At 43.5% G+C, this 23,679-nt stretch overlaps 2 protein-coding genes across 3 annotated transcripts in view; one reads left to right on the forward strand and one right to left on the reverse strand.

The window, feature by feature from the left end:
• Positions 1-332: 332 nt before the first annotated feature.
• On the reverse strand, positions 333-10,010 carry ncdn (neurochondrin). 2 transcript variants are annotated; one of them, XM_056298630.1, is made up of 8 exons: positions 9,988-10,010; positions 9,497-9,721; positions 7,954-9,055; positions 6,983-7,152; positions 5,885-6,123; positions 5,113-5,328; positions 4,710-4,852; positions 333-1,140 (listed from the first exon to the last, which is right to left on the reverse strand). In XM_056298630.1, the coding sequence occupies exons 2-8, from the start codon at positions 9,704-9,706 to the stop codon at positions 719-721; spliced, it is 2,502 nt and encodes an 833-aa protein (XP_056154605.1). In that variant the 5' UTR covers positions 9,707-9,721; positions 9,988-10,010; the 3' UTR covers positions 333-718. The 2 variants fall into 2 exon arrangements, with proteins under 2 accessions (XP_056154605.1, XP_056154606.1); XM_056298631.1 differs by having other exon boundaries at positions 9,497-9,752.
• Positions 10,011-10,640: 630 nt separating this feature from the next.
• kiaa0319l (KIAA0319-like ortholog) overlaps positions 10,641-23,679 on the forward strand; it is a 38,120-nt gene continuing 25,081 nt past the window's right edge. The window contains exons 1-5 of the mRNA XM_056298004.1: positions 10,641-10,704; positions 17,724-17,904; positions 18,378-18,491; positions 22,308-22,576; positions 22,968-23,057. Of these exons, the coding sequence (XP_056153979.1) occupies positions 18,398-18,491; positions 22,308-22,576; positions 22,968-23,057 (453 nt within the window). The 5' untranslated portion in view covers positions 10,641-10,704; positions 17,724-17,904; positions 18,378-18,397. The remainder of the gene's footprint in view (positions 10,705-17,723; positions 17,905-18,377; positions 18,492-22,307; positions 22,577-22,967; positions 23,058-23,679) is intronic.

The raw sequence follows: 23,679 nt of genomic DNA on the forward strand, positions 1-23,679 counted from the left end.
ATGGTCATTTTAGGTAGGAGTGAAATCCCGGTCGTTCTAGTGTTAACTTGAGTTTCAATGGCCATGTGTACACAGAGGATTGGGGAATGGTTGTTATCACAGCATTGTAAGATGTCGCCATCTGACAGTGTGGTTTTAATGTTTTGGCTGATCGGTGTGTAAGCCTGGGAGCCACTGAACTGGTGAAGAGAAATTAATACCCAGCTCAGTTATATTTGGCATGAATAATCAAAACAAATCATTTCTGGACACCTGCAATTATTTGCAAGATCATACCCTAAACAAATAAAATGATACACAAAAACATCCAGTGCCAAAAAGAAAGAGTTTGTAACAAAATAGTTCTTTATTAAATACTAATTTGCCAGTCACATGTAGGAACTTGTTGCATCTTGGTAGAACTTTGTGGAGAGCACAACAGTTTTAACACAATTTACCTTTGATTATACTGATCAGAGTGGAACATAGGAAGACATTTTTCTTTCATAGACATGAAACCTCATTAAAACATGACTAGACTTACAGTTTATTTTTGCAGCCGTATCTGATGGTCACATAATTCAAGAACGTCCTGCACACAGGGAGGATATAATATCTAAAAAGGGTGAGCACTCCCTTTTTTTGGTTAGCATGGTCTAATTTTTCAACCTTAACCAGCTCAATAGATTTCATTAGCAAGAACAATGTCACCTCAGTGACAATAAGCATCAATTTAGTGTCACTTCACTCCCACTGATTTCTTCAAGCTCGCCATACTGTCCAGAGCTCCCTTACTCTTTTCCACCATTAAGTTGGCAATCTCCTGTTTACAGAATGGGCACTGGTCGGCCATGGCACACAGAGCCTCCTCTAGTGCCTCTTGTGTGTGTGGGTCAGGTAATGCGCTACATTTTCCCAATATGGTGAGTGTGTGTGTCATCCAACCTTCCTCTCTGACCAGCGTAGTGATCCAGGGTTGGGCACGGATGCAGCCACCTAGGGCCTGCAGCCCCAACCTCCAGAGCTCTTCAGCCTCCTCCCACCACTCTTCCCAACTGGGGCTCACTCTAACTGGGCCGGGGCTGGAGCCCGAGTTCAAGGCCCCACGGAGGAACCGGAGAGCTGCAGAGAAGAACTGCTTCTGCCCTGGTTTAACTGGTCCTGGTAAAACAAAGAATGAAATTTTAATATTTGCAATTTGGGTCAAGTCTGAAAAGGGTTTAGAAAACATGAATTAGTATGAGGTGCATTAGATCAGTGGTTCTCAACTGGTCTGGCCTTGGGACCCACATTTTCCCATGGTCATTAAGTCACAACCCACTTTTATAGAATCCAAACCAAGCAAATTTATTTCTCAAAAATGGGCTAGTAAACACATACACAATATCGTCATAACCTCTTTTTTTAACATGAAATAAACATACATTTTCATCTCTGAATTCAGAGCATATTACTACGGCAATAACAAACTGATCCTGATTAATAAACTGATGAGTATGAGCATCACAACTGCATGTTAACGATTCTGGTGAATATGAACATCATAACTGCATACCTGTGTTTACACATATAATGTGATAATCTCCCCAAGTAGGCCTACTTAACGGGCTGTTTTCACGTAACAGGCATTTGGATGGCGTCCAGGTAGCATAGCGGTTTATTCCGTTGCCTACCAACACGGGGATCGCCGGTTCGGATCCCCGTGTTACCTCTGGCTTGGTCGAGCGTCCCTACAGACACAAATGGCTGTGGCTGTGTCTGCAGGTGGGAAGCCGGATGTGGGTATGTGTCCTGGTCGCTGCACAAGCGCCTCCTCTGGTAGGTCGGGGCGCCTGTTTAGGGGGGAGGGCGAACTGGGGGGAATAGCGTGATCCTCCCACTCACTACGTCTCCCTGGCGAAACTCCTCACTGTCAGGTGAAAGAAAGCATCTGGCGACTCCACATGTATTGGAGGAGGTATGTGGTAGTCTGCAGCCCTCCCCGGATCCGCAGAGGGGGTGGATCAGCTATCGGGATGGCTCAGAAGAGTGGGGTAATTGGCCGGATCCAATTGGGGAGGAAAAAAAAAAGGGGGGGACAAAAAAACAGGCATTTGGGGACGCTCATGAGATAGTTGGGGATATGCTTTACTCCTGACAAGAGTTGTCAAAGTCTGGGGTGATCATGCTCAGTGTCCAACCTGTTCCTCTGTTTTGACTTGCACCAAAGCACAGGTTAATATACACAGGCCCTTAACAAAATATATATTTCTCCAAAACTAAAAATGCAAGAGACTCGATCTTCTGCAACTCTTCCAAATTATTTGTGATTTTTTTTTTTTATAATTTTATTTCTGATTTTTCCCTTTTTTCTCCCAATTTAGTGGCCAAATGATCCCTATTTTAATTCAAACACCCACCCTCGTATTGCATGCGTTCGCCAACTGCATCTCTCCGGCCGGCAGTCTCGAAGGAGACGCCTCCCCACTTTCGTGACAAGGCGAATCCAAGCCGAACCACTGTTTTTCCAACACACACAGAGACGCATTCACATGACGAACACAAGCCGACTCCGCCCCCCTCCCGAAGACAGCGTTGCCAATGATTGCTGCTTCATCGAGTCCGGCCATAGTCGGATCTGACGAGACCGGGGCGCGAACCCCAGTCCCCAGTGGGCAACTGCATCGACACCAAGCCGATGCTTAGACCGCTACGCCACCGCGGACATATTTGTGATTTAAATGTTTCTTAAAATGATAGATTGAGTTTGACTTGATGACCACTTCAGCCGGACAATACGTGAATGTGCACCGGTACCCAAGTGTGAATGTCTTTATGCATGCTCAATAGTCCAGGTAAGAACATCACAGAAAGGTGAATCAGTTCATCTGGACACAACGTTTAATGGGAGAAACGTTTCATCACTCATCCAAGTGACCTCGTCAGTTCCAAGTGTGAATACGTCTGCTCGCCTCCTTCAGCGCAATACTGAAAAGCTGAACGACCTGCTCATTATAACTGTCAGTGCCAACGGTCTAAATCACCAGCCATCGAAACTACCTTTGTACAAATTATAATTGATATGCCCTTAGAACAATAGTGTGATGACGATGATAAAGATTGTTTGTGGGGGAAAATGCACAATTGTGAGCAGAATTATGAAGCGGTAAAGCTCTATGAAGAGGTAAAGCTCACGCACTCACATAAATAAGTAGGGGGCACACTTTGGAGTAAAAACTTTGTTGAATAACACTTCGTCGTGGCTACAACAAAACGAATGGATCAGCAAGAAGTCCTTGCTCTGCTACTAGATTCTGATGATCAGTGGTGCAAGATGAGCCATGAGATGGTGCGAGATGTCATGATTTGGGTTGAACAGACCGTCAATGTGGGACCAGGTAGGCTGCATTTGCATACTATTCTAACTGAGACAGCGCCAACTGATTATGCCAAAACAAAAAATATCCAGTAAGCTCGACAGCTTTCTTTGTTTATTTGACATGGGCATGCGGACGCATGTCAGGGACTGTCCGGTGACCGAGGTGCACAGCATCTACGATTGTCTATGAATGAACTAAAATTTTTTGTTGGATATGCTCGTGGAATATATGATGGCAGAAACCTGAATACTGAGAGCTTCTGGCCGGAGTTTTTTCAGAGAAACAATGGCAAGGACCCGCTTCAAAGAAATCGGGACATTTCTCCGTTTTGACTAGAGAGGAGGTTTTGACTTGAGCGTCTGCTGGCTGATAAATTATCATATAAACCATTTTCTACAACATAAAAGTGTTGAAACGGATTTGGTTGTGTTTTTTGTGCTTGAAAAACAACAACAACAGGATGTATAGATTAGAGCTTAAAAGCACAGTGTTCAATACTTTTGCATTAAAAGTAGATAGTAGTTATATTTTGACTGCAAACATTTGCGGCAACAGCATATTCATGTTTGCCTGGCCTGGACATTGATGCAGAATTAAAGGGTTGGCTTTTATAGTGTTAAAATAGAAGTTTACAAGTTTTTATTTTTTTCTCAAACACACACTCCATGACCCATTCAGAATGAATCTGCGACTCACCAACTGAGAAACACTGCATCAGAAGAGCGTGTCAGTCTCTTTCATATAGCACAGTCATCAACAATAGTATTGAGACATTAATCCATGTCAGCAACCTTCAAGAAATATGCAAACACTGAAACATAAAAGTGTTTTTGCCTTATCATATATTTGGTGTTAAAGCTTCAATCCTGAAGATTTACATGAGTACAAATGTCCTACCACTGGCATCTAATCAATAAAAATCCAATTCAAGCAGAGCAAGCTTGTAGAAGACCTTTTAACAACAGATACTACAACATCAGTAGCTAAGACTGAGGTTCAATTTATGTTTTTCTTGTTTGGAAGTGGGGAAGGTAATGATGTAAATGCTGGTGATACAGTTTCATTTTGCATTATTTTATCCTGTTTGGTAAGGCACCTTGTAACGTTGTTTAGAAAGGTGTGATATAAAGTTTATTATTATTATTATTATTTTATAAAGAATTTTGAATGACTAAGCTTTGGAGTGATCAAACACCAAAGTTACTACCAATATCACAATAGGTGTCAGTATGTTAAACAAAAACGCCAATCATCAAGACTGTACCTTTAACATTTTAGTTCAAATTGAGGAGATCTTTGCAACAGAAAAGTGGAGTTCACTGCTAGAAGAGAAACTGTTTAAGCAGTTCATGTGATGCCATACTAACCCACCTGGTGGAGCTTCTTTGAGTCTGCCAATCATTAGCCCCAGAGTGCAGTAATTGGCTGCTAGGACCAGGAGCTGGGGTTTATGGATTAAAACTGGAAGTGCTTCACTAAGAAGGGACTCGAGGGTTCTGAAACATGGATCCTTCCTATGGAAAGAGGAAAAAAAAAGACACACATACATTTGAAACCTTGTTGCTGTTGAATCAACTAAAATGCACTACGAATCAGATTACGATTTGTGCACACAAGTTTTATTGTTAAGAATAGAAATTTAGTCTGAAATTTACAATATTTCTTTGCTCCAAACACTCCACTCTCCCAAAATAGAAAAAGAACTAAATAGATAAAAGAGAAAAAAACTATTTCCAAGGACTTTGGGTTTGTGAGGCTTTGGTATTCAGTGTACCTGACTCTGTCTGGCTCTGTGACGGTGAAGTTGAGGAGAGCTGAGCATGCTGTTTCCATACTGGGGTCCCTGGCTGAAGCCGTCCCAGTTTTCCCTTTTAAGGAGTTCCAACCCCGTGACAGAAAGTCTACCAGGAGGGCAGGGGTGTCCAGGGTAAGGAGCACCTTCCTAGGGCCTTCCTCTGCTGAGAGGTGGCAGAGACCTGGGAGAAGATACCTAGATGGAAGGCAAAAGAAAAGAGGGCAAGGAAGAGATAAAATAGGGACAGGGAAAAAAACAGGAGTTGGGATGAGGATTAGAGAATGAAGAGAAGGGTAGGGGTGATTGATGTCAAAAGCCAAATGGCAGGTGTGTAAAGGTAAGAGAATGTTAAGTGTTGACAGAGAAACAAGAGAGAGAGAGAGATAACACAAGGGTGGTAAGATGAATAGACTGAACATTTGTGCTGCACAATAAGTCTTGCACTTTAATTGCCACCTGCAGCTTGCCCATGGCCAAAGAATCCCTATCTACTCTCATCCACAAGATACTATGTGGCGTTGAAATGCCCTGACTGCAGGGTGTATTTCCCTCTATCATAACCAAAGTTTAAATGCAGCATTTACTGCAGAGGTGATATTATTGTCACAGTGGCCAAAAACTGTGGTTATGATACATAAATATTTTTACATATTTACCTGATTAGCAGATACATTATTAAAAAGACAAGAGAAAATTTCCACTGTTTGATGCACAGCTTTAGCAAGAATGGTTAACTGGCTTTTCCATTTACCTCAGAGTATCTTTGCCTGTCCAAGCACTTCCTCTCACACCAAAAGAAATCTCAGACATCCAGCTTGAGAGACCCTGCTCTTGGCTTTCATCCAGCAGATGGCTCCTTGTGTAGCCAATGAGGAATGGCAGCAGGTTAGTCACTTCCTCCTTTAGACAGGAAGTCTCCTCTGCCAGCCAAGAGCAGAGACAACGGAATGTGGCAAAAATGAAAGGGTCACCATAGCGGCTCTTGTCCACCTTGAAGATAGTACAGAAAGAGTGTTTGAGTGAATTGTTCTCTGTGTAGATTATGGTCTTGAAACAAGATGAAACATGAATTACAATTATTTCAATGATCAATGCAATGAATAGTGTGTAAACTAATTAATGTAATGTACATTTCCAAAATGAAAAAAGTTCACATACAGGAAAGTAATTTCATTCCATAAATACTGCACAACTTCTAATTTAAGCCAGAGAAATGTGCTCTCATCATGTTGATAAATATGATACATGGAATAGCAGGCTGCACTTCATTGGTTTCTTTGCCAACTCTTGCAGGAATTAGAGATAGTTAGTTATCTTTCTAGCTTCAACTTTTTAGATGCAAAGCACCTCATGGAGCTGGCTTGTGATTCACTCACACACTTACTCGCCGAAGTTTAACAGGCTGAAGAGTCTCCACAAGGGGGAGCTGACCACATGAACAGCACCAGTGGTGCTATGTCGAAGTTGTGCTTTGCATCAATTACAGTAAAGGCTCAGCATTTTCAGTTTTTATTTTTCAAAGCCATCCAGCCTGCCGAATCCTGCCACAAGAGATCACTGTTACATAACCTCACATGAACAGGAACAACTTCTGGATCCATGGAAACATAAAATCCGAGCGAAAATCAGTTTAAATCGATCTGCTCCTTTTAAAAGATCTGGGTATTTTTCGGTGAAAATCGGTAAAAACCGAAAACACTGAGCCTTGACTGCAGTGTATCCTTGTTTTTCTTATGTTTGTATCTCTCTTTGATGAAAAGTGACAACACTGGGGATTCTTTACTGTCATCATGTGTACTGTAGTCATGCCAAATACTATGGATACTTATCTCCCTCCTCATCCTCTCACCTGTTGTAGGTAGTATATTACAGCAGAGAAGGCCTCCTCTAGCACCCTGAGAACCTGCCTGCTCTGTTGCAGACTCAACCCACTCAGGGCACTCTGTGGTGGTGCGACACTCTGTGTGACTCCCTGGATACAGGCCTGCTCCATGGCAGCCTCCATGATACGATAACAGCCTGTGAATGATATTTTCTGTTAGTCAGGAGAAAGATTAATTCATTCAGTTCATCTTATATCCTGGTACCCCAGCATAGCTTCATGAAACATCCAGATTCACTGAAAAAGGAAGGGAGAGAAACAATTTCTTATGGTCTAAAGAAATAAAGGAGAGGAGAGCATGTTTCCAAAGGTTGCAATGCATGCACACTTTCAGCAACACAAATGGATGCACAGCAGAAATTCCAGCATCTGATCCTTTGAAACATTAGTTATTTTAACAGTGGCATTACGGTACTTCCATCTATCCATCCATTATCCAAACCGCTTATCCTGCTCTAAGGGTCGTTGGAGCCTATCCCAGTAGTCATTGGGCGGCAGGCAGAGAGACACCCTGGACAGGTCGCCAGACCATCACAGGGCCAACACACACGCACACACACACACACACACACACAGACACAGACACACACACAGACACACACCTAGGGACAATTTAGTACGGCCAATTCACCTGACCTACATGTCTGGACTGTGGGAGGAAACCAGAGCACCTGGAGGAAATCCACACAGACAAGGGGCGACAATGCAAACTCCACACAGAGGATGACCCCCAAGGTTGGACTACCCCAGGGCTCAAACCCAGGACCTTCTTGCTGTGAGGCAACTGTGCTAACCACTGCGCCACCGTGCCACCATGCACTTAACAGCGTACACTATAAGGAACACAAATGGCTGCACAGCAGAAATTCCAGAATCTGATCCTTTGAAACATTAGCTTTTTTAATAGTGGCATTATGGTACTTGAATAAGCAAATTACCTGTGAGTGTGTGTTGTAGCTGGGGGCTCAGATCGCTTCCAGGTGGTTCCTCCAGGCCCATTCTGACTTCTATACAAGCCCGGTTTACTAGCAAACAGCACAACTTTGGAGGGCCAACAGGCTCCCAGCCATATAAATCCAAAAGACAAGCACAGAGAACCAGAACTGACCCTATCTGTCTTGGTGTCAACTTAGCCTGCATCATGGGCCTCAACTCCCCCCACAGACTAGCCACGGCTTTCTTCAATTCCTCACTTTCTGCCATCACACCTGGTGGGGGTAGGAACTGCAGCAACTTGACACACATATCCAGCCTAGTCTGGTCTTTGGCTTGACAGAAGTTGTTGGAGACCCTAACCAGTACAGAGAGGAGTTCACTAGGGTGTTTACTCCATGCTCTGTCCTTAGTTTTGCCTGAAAGGAGGCAACCCAGCAAGGCAAGGCCCCTCTTTTGGCTTAGGGTCTGGTTTTGTTCCAGTGCGCGGCACAGTACAGGGATGGCACCCCTGGTGAGTAGCTGGTCAGGGCCCCTGGGTAAAGCACACACAGCAGCCAAAACCTGGTAGCAGTCAGCTGCCATGGCCTCATCAAGCTTGGAAGATGGTGAGACTCCATGAGACGTTGGGATTTCTTTCTCTCCATTGCTCTCCTTATCTTTACTGCCCTCTCTCTCTCCCAGTGGGTTATTCTGTGGTTTAGACATAGTGACAGCGGTATTTGTTGTGTGTGAAATCTCTGTTGACTGGACCTCATCATTTTCACTCGCTGTATGTCCTGTTTCCGTTTCCAAACCTTGTTTGGACTGCTTCTGTCTCTGGTCTGCTTGTTCCTGTTTGGTCCACATGGGGCCATCTGCTAGGACGCCAAGCAGCAGTGGGACAGTGGTGAGGAGCAGTGGGTGAGAGGCCATGTCTGGGTCTGTGCTCAGGGCAGCCAACAGAGCCGTTCCCAGTGAGAAGAGCTCCTCCGGAGGCAAGGCAGAGCTTTCACTCCCTCTAACTGCAGTCACCAAGAGCCGAGCTGGGAGATTAAGGCCCACTGCCTCAAATATGTGCTTCAATGTGGATTTGTCTAACTGGCTGGCTGGGCACAAACGGGTGATCTGAGAACAGGGAGGAAAAAGAAATAATAAAAATTAAAGACAGCATAGTTTTATACCTCTCTCACATCAAGAATTCCTTTAGGCATCAGACAATCCAGTAAACTTGCAATAGCATATTTCTAAAACTTAATTAAAACATATCTTGATGTGATAGAGAAAACCGTTACAAGCAGGAAAATAAAAAATAAAAATATATTGTGACTCCAGAAATGGTAGACAAACAGGAGTAGAATTTTACCGGGGGGGGGGGGGACAATAATTATGTTTTGACAGACAGAAATATTCTGAAGGTCCAGAAAAATGAAATTATCATATTTAAGAGTATGTGTTGCAGCTAGAAAAGCGCTATATAAAATGCAACTTGATTGATTGACTATTATTGAAGCAAACACTTGGGAGTTTAAATAGTAGACATGCCTGAAAAGAATAAAGACTACTCACCAAAAGAAGTGCAGCCAGCGTATGGCTATCGTTTTTAGCATGTGTAAGTGCATGAAGATATCTTTGTAAGACCTCTCTCTGGGCATCAGTCAAACCACCTCCTCTGTTTGACTCTGGATCAGGTGGTCCTCCTCCTCCTCCCTCCTCCTCTCTTCTAGGGTGGTGATTCTCGGCGCTCAAAGAAGGGGTACATTCAGAACCTTCAGCCATTATGGCTAATGTTGACTACGGTCAAAAGATGAAGAAAGACAAGTGTCTTTGCAAAAGAAACCCCAAGGACATGGATGAAATCAGCATTAAATTAAAAACTGGACACAGAATCTGTTAAATAGCCTGGCTTTAAATTAGTAAATAAACTGCCCTGATTCCAATGTTTCACAAACGCATGGCTCACTGATTACTTCGCAGAGAATTAGTCTATTGTTTAGTCTATTTGTAATTTTTTTCCCCTTGGAATTTGGGGTAACGTAATGCGAAAGAGAAAAACTCACTCCGCTCAGTAATCCACACTGATCCACACGACAGCTTCACGGAAGTCATACGTCAAAATACACACACGCACAACCAATCCAATTGACCAAAAAATATACATTAGCCAATCATAGCAGGGGTCTTTGGACAGTGTCGGAGCCATTTTGGTTGACGTTCTTCCTATCGTCGGAGAATTTTAGTTTGCTTCCAGGGAATTGAAAAAAAAACCACATTCTTATTAATTTCCCTTTAACTTCACGTGACAGGAAGACAAATCATAGTGAAAGAAGAGAGTCCTTAAAAAAAACAACACACACACACACACAGTCAACAATGCTTTATTGAGCAACCCGTTCCTGACATAGTGATCGACGGCAGGGGGCGCAAGACGGAAGTACTTGGAATTAATCGCATTCGGTTTTTACTACATCCGAGTGAAGGTACAATCTGCTCCAGCATCAACCGTAACTGCTAAACCAACCTGATTAGTGTAGAGCGGACGACGATACCTCGACATTACGTACGAGTAAACACACTCAAACTCGGGTCGACTCGCTGTGTGTTGTCGTGGCATTATGTTCTTTCTTTCTTTTTTCTTCTTTCTTTCTATTTTACAATATCTCCACAAATCGTGCGACATTGATACCCTCGGGATCCGTCTCTGCGAAAGGTGCCGACAGCTGTTGGCGTCAAGGTGCTTTCTACGCGGTGATCCTGGATTATGCAAGTGAAATACGGTACGACATTGGTCCTCTTGCCTTTCACGGTATCTTGATATATATGCATGTATATTAAAGGAACGAATATAGTTAGATATGAAGTGTCATTTTGATCTAGCCTTCACTCATTCACAATTATTGTGACTACAGCGGACCACGGAAACTTGGGTGTTTTTGCAGATTAAGTGACCTCAGGGGCCTAGTTAATGATGTGATCGCCAAAAAGAAATCCATAATCTTGTCGTAAAATCCTGCCTCTTCGTTTTAGATTTGAGAGATACATAATATATAAGCCCACCATTTTGAATGATATGCCAAGCAAGATTTTATCCAAGCAATTTGGATAAGATTGGTCGGAGGCAAACTCGCTGTATAAATCATGAAATGGTAATCATAATGGCCTTGTTGAATGCAATCTAATAATAGTCTAAATTGTCATTTTGGATTAAGCTGCCCGTAGTTGCACAGTTAGATGTCTCTGTTTTGACGTTTTGCAGGGGCTCTACTGGGGGAAAAAACGCTATTCATCCTGTTTTTCTTTATTGTTGCAGTCAGAAACAACACGGAGCCAAAGAAACAGGGACGTATTGTGTTATGTGGGAGAGCCCGTCTGCCTCAAAGCCAACAGGACACTGGCGAGTGTACATTTGATAAAAGAGAGAGAGAGGAGGAGGAAGAAACGAGAGAGGGGGGGAAACTTGCTCGCCAAAATATAAGGGCCTCTGTTCATTGAGATCCTTGCGCTGTGGAATAATTTCCCAAGAGAAAATCAACGATTGAAAGGTGCACAATGGCTGGTCTGTCATCAGCCCAGGTGACCGAGTCCACCTGAGCAGAAAACCTGAACGTCACGACTGCTCTTCAGGACAAGTGCGCAGTAAAAATGCAAATCGGCTTTCTGATGGCTTTCATAGGGAGAGCAACGTAAACGAGTTTCTTTCACTTTGCTTTTTATGGCACTTGACTGGCTTTAGCAAAACAACCAGTCTGGCAGCTGCCATCGTGGACTATTTACTTGAATAGGACTAATTCAGCTGTTGACAACAGGAAGCCGTTAACCTGGGACACAGGCACCTGTGTGCAGGAATGCGGACCCAGGGACTGATCCAGATCACCCAGGTGGGTGTGGGGCGATTGTGAGATATGTGTGATGTTGTAAGTTAATGTCTAAAAGACGTAGTTTTCAATTTGCCTTTCCCAACTGTACAGCGGTCTCTGCACTTGGCCTACTTCTTATTCTCTGGTTATCACAAAATAAGCTTTTTACAGTATCCTGGTTTAATACTAAGCAGCCTGCTGTGGTAAAATGTGTAATACTGGTCGGCAGACGTGCTGTTCTATGTGCTGACAAGCGAGGAGAGTGTGTTGATAAGGTGGAAGGGAGTACTTTGAGGGGTTGATGAATGTAGAAAATGAGAGGGTTGGATAATGTGGGGATAGTGAATCAGGAAGTGCAGTGGATTAGCAAGGATGAGGGGAGGGCAGCTATGAAGAGGATGAAGAGTGGGAAGGCGGTTGGTCCAGATGACATACGTGTGGAAGCATTGAGATGTTTAGGAGAGATGGCAGTGGAGTTTTTAACTAGATTGTTTAACACAATCTTGGAAAGTGAAAGGATGACTGAGGAGTGGAGAAGAAGCATACTGGTACCGATTTTCAAGAATAAGGGTGATGTGCAGAGCTGTAGCAACTACAGAGGTATAAAGTTGATCAGCCACAGCATCGAGTTATGGGAAAGAGAGTGGAATCTAGGTTAAGAGGAGAGGTGGCGATTAGCGAGTAGCAGTATGGTTTCATGCCACGAAAGAGCACTACAGATGTGATGTTTGTTTGAGAATGTCGATGGAGAAGTATGGAGAAGGTCAGAAGGCGTTACATTGTGGATTTAGAGACAGCATATGAGAGAGTGCCAAGAGAGGAGGTGAGGTATTGTATGAGGAAGTCAGGAGTGGCAGAGAAGTATGTAAGAGAGGTGCAGGATATGTATGAGGGCAATATCACAGTGGTGAGGTTTGTGTTAGGAGTGACGGATGGGTTCAAGGTGGAGGTGGGATTACATCAAGGATCGGCTCTAAGCCCTTTCTTGTTTGCAATGGTGACGGACAGGTTGACAGACAGGATCAGGCAGGAGTCTGTGGACTATGATGTTCACGGTTGACATTGTGATCTGTAGTGAGAGTAGGGAGCAGGTTGAGGAGAGCCTGGAGAGGTGGAGGTATGCACTGGAGAGAAGAGGAATGAAAGTCAGTTGAAGCAAGACAGAATACATATACGTGAACAACAGGGAGGACAGCGGAATGGTGAGGATGCAAGGAGTAGAGGTGACAAAGATGGATGATTTTAAATACTTGGGGTAAACTGTTCAAAGTAACAGGGAGTGCAGAAGAGAGGTGAAGAAGAGAGTGCAGGCAGGGTGGAGAAGAGTGTCAGGCGTGATTTGTGACAGAAGGGTACCAGCACGAGTATGGTTTGGAGACGGTGGTACTGAGGAAAAGACAGGAGGTGGAGCTGGAGGTGGCAGAGTTGAAGATGCTAAGATTTTCGTTGGGAGTGACGAAGGACAGGATTAGTATTGAGTATATTAGAGGGACAGCTCAGGTTGGACGGTTTGGAGACAAAGCAAGAGAGGCAAGATTGAGATGGTTTGGATATGTGCAGAGGAAAGATGCTGGCTATATTGGGAGAAGGATGCTGAATATGGAGCTGCCAGGCAAGAGGAAAAGAGGAAGGCCAAAGAGGAGGTTTATGGATGTGGTGAGGGACGACATGTTGGTGGCTGGTGTAACAGAGGAAGATGCAGAGGACAGGAAGCGATGGAAACCCGATTTGTTCTACATTAACGTCTACAGGGCTGTTGTTTTTTGTTTTTCTTGCCCTTTTAAAACTGTTTAAGTCAGAGTACTGCTGGTGTCGTGTGTGGCTGCTGCTTCTCCCTCTTGTAGCCCCCCCCTTCCCATCCACCCCTGGATGTCTGTTGTCTTGTTTCACCGCTGTTTATTGTAAAGCGACTTTGAGTGTTAGAAAAGCGCTATATAAGTTTGATTTATATTATTATTATTATTCTATGCACATGCCATGTTTTTATTGTTGACTCGCGCAGGCGCAAGAAAAGCATGGTTAAGATTAGGGTTAGATTGAGGTTAGAATAGATTGGGTTTCTGGTACAGATCGGGTAGTGATATAACTTTTTGCTGTCCTCCGTGACGGAATTTACAACCAGATGTTCAGGAATTTGAGGACGTTATCAAATGTGTTCTTTTGTCCCAAGCAACAGTCCACAGAAACCAGAAAATAATCACATTTAAGAAAATGGTACCAGAGAATTTGGATTTTCTATTTCTTAAAGCATGACTCCAAATGATTAATCAATTAAAACAGTTGGTGAGCTGGTAAATACAGTAATTCTACGGGAGCATACTGCTAAGTCACAGTAATCTGAATCCATAACTACTGTGAGGACGCAGTATACAGCTGTCATTGCACAGTAATTTACTGTAAAAATGAAACAGTCACTTACTGTGAAAGTAATACAACTCGTATCTGGTAATTTACTGTAAATGTGCAGTCAGATATTGTTAAAAAGTATTCTCGGATGGGTTCGAGCCCCAGGGTAGACCAACCTTTGGGGTCATCCCGGGTCGTCCTCTGTGTGGAGTTTGCATGTTCTCGCCGTGTCTGCATAGTTCCTCCGGGTGCTCCGGTTTCCTCCCACAGTCCAAAGACATGTAGGTCAGATGAATCGGCCGTACTAAATTGTCCGTAGGTGTGAATGTGTGTTTGTCGGCCCTATGATGGTCTGGCGGCCTGTCCACGGTGTCTCCCTGCCTGCCACCTAATAATGACTGCTGGGAGAGGCTCCAGCATCCCCGCGACCCTGGATAAGGATAAGCGGTTTGGATAATGAATGAATGAATGTTCAGGAATCAGGAGCACTTTATTTAGAATGAAATATCGTTTCCCCCCAGCCCACAGCAGTGCAACACAAATACACAAACACATATCTAAAAACTACAAGAACACACATATCCAATCTAACACATATATCCAAACTAAACAACAACAAAAAAAATCACTGTCCAAGGGAACGAACGCCAGCCAGGATGACTGTCGGAACTGCCGGTCTGCATGGGCTAGCAGTTAGCTTAGCCTGCCCCGCTTCCGCGTCTTTTCAGACTGCCCTCGGTATTTCCTCTTCGGGCGCAGCTCCGGGCAGGGGCTGTGGTCCTTGGGCCTACCAGACACATCATCACCAGGCTCCCTCAGCCGATCCAACGCCAGCTCTCCCAGCCAGACACCCTCGACACACCTCCCCACACTCCACATGACGACACCAAAAAAACACCACAGTCAACGCCAGGCGAGGCCGCCGCCAGACCACCCTCGGTGTTATCGGAACTGCCGGTCTGCATGGGCTAGCAGTTAGCTTAGCCTGCCCCGCTTCCGCGTCTTTTCAGACTGCCCTCGGTATTTCCTCTTCGGGCGCAGCTCCGGGCAGGGGCTGTGGTCCTTGGGCCTACCAGACACATCATCACCAGGCTCCCTCAGCCGATCCAACGCCAGCTCTCCCAGCCAGACACCCTCGACACACCTCCCCACACTCCACATGACGGCACCAAAAAAACACCACAGTCAACGCCAGGCGAGGCCGCCGCCAGACCACCCTCGGTGTTATCGGAACTGCCGGTCTGCATGGGCTAGCAGTTAGCTTAGCCTGCCCCGCTTCCGCGTCTTTTCAGACTGCCCTCGGTATTTCCTCTTCGGGCGCAGCTCCGGGCAGGGGCTGTGGTCCTTGGGCCTACCAGACACATCATCACCAGGCTCCCTCAGCCGATCCAACGCCAGCTCTCCCAGCCAGACACCCTCGACACACCTCCCCACACTCCACATGACGGCACCAAAAAAACACCACAGTCAACGCCAGGCGAGGCCGCCGCCAGACCACCCTCGGTGTTATCGGAACTGCCGGTCTGCATGGGCTAGCAGTTAGCTTAGCCTGCTCTGCTTCCGCGTCCTGTCAGATCGCCCTCGGTGTTACCTCCTCATGCGCAGCTCCGGGTAGGGCCGTGGTCCCTGGGCCCACAGAACGCAGCAGACCAAGCTCTCCCAGTCGATCCAGCGCCAGCTCTCCCAGCCATCAAATGTAGACAAAACTTAGACGTGGACAAACACACTGCATGGACGGTATTTGGTGAGGCTGCTGCAAACGTGAATTCGTGCCGCCATGTAGCATATTACAAAACAAAAGATGGCACATTAATTTTATAGCTATATGAGTTTACAGAATTACTGTATATAATTAGATTAAAAAAAACGCAAAACATGTTTGTACAATTTTTTTTCTTCTTGCAAACGATACATCTCCATAGCAACCCATGTAGTTTGTTTTTTTTAACCATCCTGCTGTTCCATTGTGCAGTTTGTGGCTTTTCCCATTCCGTTTTGCTACTGCCGTTTACCCTCCCCTGGATTCCATGTGAATGAAGCATGCAAGGGGCTTCATAACTATCATTATTGAGGCATTTTTATATTTGAATTAATGTAATTTACCCTAATCTTCAAGAAATGGTTTTAGTTTAACCTGCGAACGATATTTCACACTTGTATTTTGACTAATTTTACATCATTTGGCATTTAGCCAAAGCTATATAGAATATGACTTATAGCAATGAAAAAAGAAGGTTAAGTTCTGAGATCTATGAAATTATAAAACATCAGGAATGCAAATATCCCTGTGACCGTATATCATAGAATGATCATGGGACAGGTAGATTTAGATCCATAGAAATTTCGACAGGTTTTTTAAAAAAAAAAATGTTAAGTCTGTGCATTGAATAGTATTCACCCTCAGTCGAGTGCAGTTTTCAGCCTGCATCATGCTGTTGTCAGCCTACTCAACTCATACGGCCTACATATGGCTGTCGATCTATTATGTAAAAGGCATTTGACCAGTGTTTTGGTTCATCTACGCTTCCTTAATTCAGAAATACAGTGGAACAAGAGAGAGGCTTTAAACAGCAGGCCTGATGTCGCTGATTTAAGGAGCGTGTACTGTTGTGGAGAGTGAAGTCCACCTCCTGACCCTCGTCACATGTCCCTCCATGACAAATTTGCTCACACAGTCGCTCTCTCTTTGTCATCCTGTTTTCTCTTCTCACACTATCATATCGAGTTGAAAGAAAGCCCTTGTATTCTGTTTTTGGGTCCCAGTTGAATTTGAAACTGTAATGTAATTTCATTACATTTCACATTTTGGGTATCCAGCTGATGCTTGTGGGGCATTGATGTCTTAAATCCAGTGTCAACAACAATAGTCAGAGGCACAGAATCGTGACAGTCTAAAATTGCAAATGTCTTCATTTCTATTTCCATATTCACCCAGAACACACGCACCTTGCATGCAATGTAACCTACTATATGATCTAATTTTGTTTTTCAAGAATGTATTGTTAAAGCAATTTAGGGCTAGACCACATAGAAGATTAGGTAGTTAACATTGAAAGATATTAAAATATCGTCAAATTTACTGTTTTGGGCTAAACTGGAGGGATCATATTCTTCTCATGATGACCAAATATTTCCCTTGTTGTCTCACAAGGTTATTGAGCCTTGTCTCATCCCTCCTCTGAGCATCAGTGCAATATTTGAACCTGTTGTAGTTAAGAGGTGAATGATAAGTGGCAGGGGGGCTTGCGTCAATGTGTGAATAAGACTTCTACTTTAAACTCCTAACAAGTTCTCAGCTGGACAATGTTAAAAACTACAACTCTGTATAACAAAACAGATTACATTTTAATAGTTAAATGTGTAGTTTTGATTGTTTCTGACAAACATGACTTAAATAATGACACTAAGTGTTATAGTATTAACACCCCTATCACTATGCTGAGTACATCCAGTTCAAGGGGTAGTTTCTTTCTTCATCATCTTAAGTTGTCCAATTTATAACTATTCATATTTCTCTAATTACAATCTATAAAGAGGTGAAACAGTATTACGTTTGATCCTCTTTTTATCCCTCTCTCTTCTTGGCTCTCCAGAACGGTGTCTGAACATCTCAAGCTGTTAAAAGCCAGTGTGCGGCCATGTTGAACCTCTTCCTCAGAGTGCTGGTGTGGACCTGTCTTCATCCTTCACCCCATTGCACCTCCTTGCCAACTTAACTCCTCGCTCTGTCTATCTTTCGCTATCTCTTTCTTCCATTGGCTTACACCAGGAAAGGTAAATGTGCAATCCTTTGTAAACAACTTTTTGTTTACTTTTCTTTGATTGGTAATAGATCTGCTGTGTCATAGGACCACTGTTGATTTGTTTGTGTGAATGGTGTTTCATTTTTGTGCATGTTGGAGACTGCACTTCAGTTTAGCATCATGAGATTGGAAAAATCTGAAGACTTAATCAATACGGGAGAAAAAAATCTAATCAAATGCACATTCCTCCCTCAGAGATCTCATCTGTGACTAGTTCTCACAACATGTGTACATAAGAACAGTGCTGACTCCATGACTTTTGTACATTTTATCTTCTAAATATCAGCTTCTTAGTTTGCGTTCAAACAAGAACAGTTTAAATACTGTAACCCATCCAAGAACGTTCTAGTTTGGTTATAATACCTCGCTTTGGTGGTTCAGTTTTACTTAATCAAGCTAGTGCAAAGGTGGTAGTATGATAACAGTTCTCTGTGCTCCTGCCAGGTCCCTGGTACCCTGGGAAAATGTCCTATGCACACTTCAAGCTGCTCAACTGGAGACTACCTCACATTGTCCTCCTGTCACTGGTCTACTTCTGGTGCTTGGCTCTTCCCACAGGTAAAATTAACCAGCTGACAACCAACTGATGATACCATATTTTTGAGAGCACTGATTTCCTACTGTATTTGCTGTTACTATTCCAGGTGTTAATTGTGGATTAGAAATCTAAGCACAGGACTCTAATTTTAGCTTTATCTATTGTAAACCGTCGGCGCTCAGCCGACCAGTAGATTCACACGCCTATGATTGCTCAGGGCGGCTCTTGATTGTCCCTAGCACCTATTGGTGTTTGTTTCAGGTTCTTCGTGTGTGTTAATTGTCTAAGGTGTGGAGGCTTGGTAACGTTTGTGCTCCTGCTGTGTGTATATATCTGTATCTGTGGGTGTGTATCTGCAAACACTTACACCACGAGCGCCTGATGCCACTGAGCTTGATGGGTCGGATGGAAAATGGAACAATAAGGGCTCTGTGAGGCTCTGTGTGTGTGTGTGTGTGTGTGTGTGTGTGTGTGTGTGTGTGTGTGTGTGTGTGTGTGTGTGTGTGTGTGTGTGTGTGTGTGTGTGTGTGTGTGTGTGTGTGTGTGTGTGTGTGTGTGTGTGTGTGTGTGTGTGTGTGTGTTGGGAAGGGGGTTGTAGAGAGAGAAGGGAGTAGGATGATAGAACGGAGGCCAAAAGGTTATTTCTCTAAAAAAGAAATAGTATGTGCGTGCATGTGACTGGCTGAGTGGCTCAAAGACTCAAGTTTGTCTACATCCCATAATATGTTACCCGGGCTTTAAAGTTACCATGAAAACAGTAGCCCTGGGAGTTATTCTGTGTGAGATCATTTGGACACAAGCATTTGCTCTTTTGGTTTTCATTTGTCCCAGCCTTTGTAACTGCAGATGGCTTTGATATCAGTAGAACAAGCCTCTCTCTCTTCCCTCGCTCTCAGGTTCACCCATAAATTCAGTCAACGGTTATGTTTAACCCTTGTGTTCGCCAGGCAGCTTGAACTAGACCACAGTTTCTTCCACAACAATACTCTGGGAGAAGGTACTGAAAGCTGGGAGGGCACACACATGCATGATGCATGCGTGTTGGACCTGTTAAACATACCAACAGTCTCCGATGTTGCTTTGACCCAGCTGTGAGGGTGGAGTGTGGCGTGTGCTGCATACTGTGCTTTGTACTGTAGTCAGTCTTTGTTTTTCCAGGGAGAAGCCTCACATCCTCTTCCACTGCTGACTTGGTTGTTTATGCTATGTCTGCAGACCGGCATTTCTAAGACAGTGTCTTTGTCAGTGTTACTATGAAATGAAGCCTCATGCATGTAAACTAGTTGAGAGGGAAATTCGGTGGTTATTCAGTTTCATTTTTAAAGACATTGTTAGCTAAAAAAAAAAGAAGTCAATTTTTGGGAAAAGTTACCCTTAGCAAAGTTTCCCCTAGATTTTTTTCAGCAGTGGTGCTGTTGTGCGCACATTATGTCCACAAGCATTTGACGCCGGCCCGTATTCAAATGCATCAGAATAGCTTAAATTTCAGCGTTTTCCCTAGGTTTGTGGAAGACTTTGGTGCACGTAATTGATGGGGGTTGGGGGGGGGGTCCTCCTCTAGATAACTTTGTTTTTCAATAAAAATATGGAATTTCACATCATTTTTGACCATTATTGTTACCATATCTGTGTACAAAACGTTGGAAAAGCTAGAGCAGATAATAAATAATAATAATAATAATAAGCATTACATTTCCCCAAAAGCTTAAAGACTGGGGACCAACTACAACCATTAGATCTGGGAAGAGTCATTTAGTTAGTTTTGATGCTCTCCACATTGATTTTACAATCATTCAGCTTAGGTAGTGTCCAAAATGGCTGACCCTGCGCTCACACCGGCAGCAATTTTGTTGCTCTATGTTGCCGAGTTGCTGTCGCTAACATAGTTTTGAGGACGTGGGCTACAAATGTATTGAAAGCAGATACATCGATTTTTCTTAAAAAAAATAATGTATATACTAATAAAAAATAAATATGTATTACTCATTGCAACCCTCACCAATGCAACAATACCGAAGGCATTCACAGTCGTGTTCAGACGGGTTGTGTTGTTAGTTGTGTGGTTTGTATTTTTGCCTTATCAAGTCCAAATGAACAAAAGTGCTGATTGAAGTGAGGGATAAACAGAGTGAAAAATAGATTGGGCCACATCACATGCCATCTCAGCAATGGAAATCCATTATCGGGTGATAAGTCCGACTGCCTGCTGCCCAATGACTGCTGGGATAGGCTCCAGCATCCCTGCGACCCTGAGTAGGATAAGCAGTTTGGATAATGAAAGAATGATGAAAAGTCTGACCAGTCTAACAAGTTGTTCCTCCTGGTGGAATCTGTTTAACTTAAAAAAAAAAAAAGAAGAAAAAAAAACCAACCACACACACATGCATCTTCATGCAATGTTGATTTGTACTTTTAGTACATGATTTGTACTGCACTTTTGAATATTAAGTTAAAATTAAGTTTCCTTTATTAATCCCTTTAGGGAAATTCAGTTACTGCAAATTAACCCGTCCTAGCTGTGATCTGTGTAGCTAGGAGCAGTGAGCTGCTGCCTTCATGCCGTGCCTGGGGACCAACTCCAGTTCCTTCCCGTTGCCTTGGTCAGGGGCACAGACAGGAGTATAAACCCTAACATGCATGTTTCTTTTTGATGGTGGGGGAAACCGGAACACCCGTAGAAAACCCACTGCAGACATGGGGGGAACATGCAAACTCCATGGAGAGGACGACCTGGGATGACTCCCAAGGTTGGACAACCTCAGGGTTCCAACCCAGGAACTTCTTGCTGTGAGGCAACTGCGCTAACCACTGGGCTACCGTGATGTCTTTCCTCTTACATTTTTTTTTATTTGAAAATTAAGTCGCACTCTGATGCATGTATTTCCTATTAAAACATTTCAGGCGATCCAATTTATGGTTGAAAAGGTTCAAGTTCAGCATATCGTGACAGGAAAGTTAGCAACAGCTGCAATCTCCTCCATGTCAGTTATGGGAATTAAAATGCTAATATAGGAACTAAAGTTTAAGAAAGCGTTTCACAGTGAAAGAATATGAGGAACACATCTGCCCTCTGATTGGCCATCGCTCGACTTTGTCACTGGCCATACTGTGGCCAGGCTGCCAGGCTACAGTATCAAAGAGAAACCTGGGATTATGTTTATTAATATTGATTAAGCGAGAGAGATACATTGCTTTTGCAGCAGCTAAAGCACCTTTATATTTCAATAAACACTCATGACATGATAGGTAAAAAACTTCCAATTTTGATTTTCGCCATTTACGTTCCAGTCTCCTGCAGGCCGGCTTAAGAGCACGTGTCTCAACGTTAAACCAGAGCGTAGGCCTCTTTAGCTGCCTACCATTCTGCCTTTGGTAGATTCTTTTAACTTCATCGAGATGAGTCAAAATTTGAGCGGATTTAACTTTCTGTGGTTTTAACTTCACACTCTTTATTGATGTTGCCTTTTGAGGAATCCAAACCTATAACCCTGAGCTGTCACACTTCCATTCATCCCACTTTCTTCCTCATCTCCATCCTGTTCCTCTTTCAATTTTTGTTTTTTCATTCTTTATCTTAAGTCTTCACTTGGTTGCAAGGCAACTTGAAATCAGTTTTATCACTCATAGTGGCTGGTTTGACTTATTTAGATTTCTCATGCTGCACTTTGTTGTTAATCAGGTTGAAGAAATATCAAATGACTTGTTCAAAATGTGAATCAGGTGTTGCTGACCAACTTTTCGTCATGTCCGCATATATTCGCTACACAATTAACAGTGCAGTTTGGTGCACTATCAACGTTTCATGCTCTTCTCTTGCCTTTTCTCCTGTCATCCAGGTGTGTTGGCAGACCTTTGTCAGGTCAAAGGTGGGGTGCTGGGGATCCACTGGGGCAGTGTCATTGGCCTCGGGTGGCGCCCTCTGGCCATTGGGAGGGGTGGCGCGACCTGCTGGGAGTCCTGCTGCTTGAAGCCAAACTGCAACGCTGTCTGGAGCCTGGGTGGGCGCTGTGTGCTCCTTAGCTGCTCCCGTCAAAGGGACTGCCCCATCTCTTTCTTGCCCCAGCCCCACCAAGAATCCCTGGGCCTCCTACAGCAGATCTCCAAGGTAGGGCTGCTGCTGATGGATCCAGAGAAAAGAGGAAAGATCAGATAGACTTACTTAAACAATCAAAAACTGAATTTGAAACTTGAAAACTGTGCCTTTCTGCTAGATATATCACAACAGAATATTGGTTTGAATTCTTATAGTGAGTTTTTCTGGCTTTTTATGGACTTATGAGGGAATGCAGTTATTTCAACAGTGTATTATGTTGAAGATTTACCATCTAGTTGGAAGCTTGTGTGGAAGTTGAGCAATTTGCGTCACACTTAATTCTGATCTAAAAATTGCACCACGGACTGTAAGATTTCCTTGAAATTCTTAAAATTCACATAAATTCTGATCATCAGTGCAAATTCTGATGATATTTTGTCTGTTTTAAAAATGCCACTGTTAGGACTTCATCACAGCAAGACGTAGAGAGGTCCGTCAAGCACAGCAAATTGGAAGCCATGAGCATGACACAGAACACCACCTTACTAGCACGGTGAGTGACTATTGTGTTGTTTTGATGTTAAAGGGCTCTGTTACTGTTAACCTTTTTATTTTATGCATTTAGCAGGTGATTTTATCCAAGTAGACTCGAAACAATAAAACGAGTCAAGTCAAATTTTACTTTTAGGTGCATTATCACCAGCAAAGTCCCAAACACATCAAATTAAATGGCAACAGGAAAGATATCCAAGTTAAAGATACACAAGCATACAGAAATGCATAAAAGATGCAGAAAAACAGTGCATTTAAACAAGGCAGGCATTCTTCCAATCAGTTACCCTCCTACCCTGAATCCTTCATACCCAATTTGTCATTAGTCACACTGGTTGGTGAGTCAAGTAGTGGAGCGGTCCTATCCTTAATTGCTTTCAGCTGATCAGCTTCACACATTGCCTAATCGTTGCATAAGGTTCGTCCTGGGGACGGGGAAGCTGATCCCACCTCTGCACTTCCTTCTGTAGTCAATAGGTTGGTTTCCATTAACCTGCTTAATATGCAATTTGAAATTGTGAACTAAAAAACGAGTATTGGAAACACATGAATTTTGAAAACACAAAAAACAAAACTCAGATATCGCAAAAAAAGCTTGTACACTTGCATGAGGTGGTTTTGGG

Source organism: Lampris incognitus, chromosome 18 (genome assembly GCF_029633865.1).
Source record: "Lampris incognitus isolate fLamInc1 chromosome 18, fLamInc1.hap2, whole genome shotgun sequence".
In the NCBI taxonomy this organism is placed as follows: Eukaryota; Metazoa; Chordata; class Actinopteri; order Lampriformes; family Lampridae; genus Lampris; species Lampris incognitus.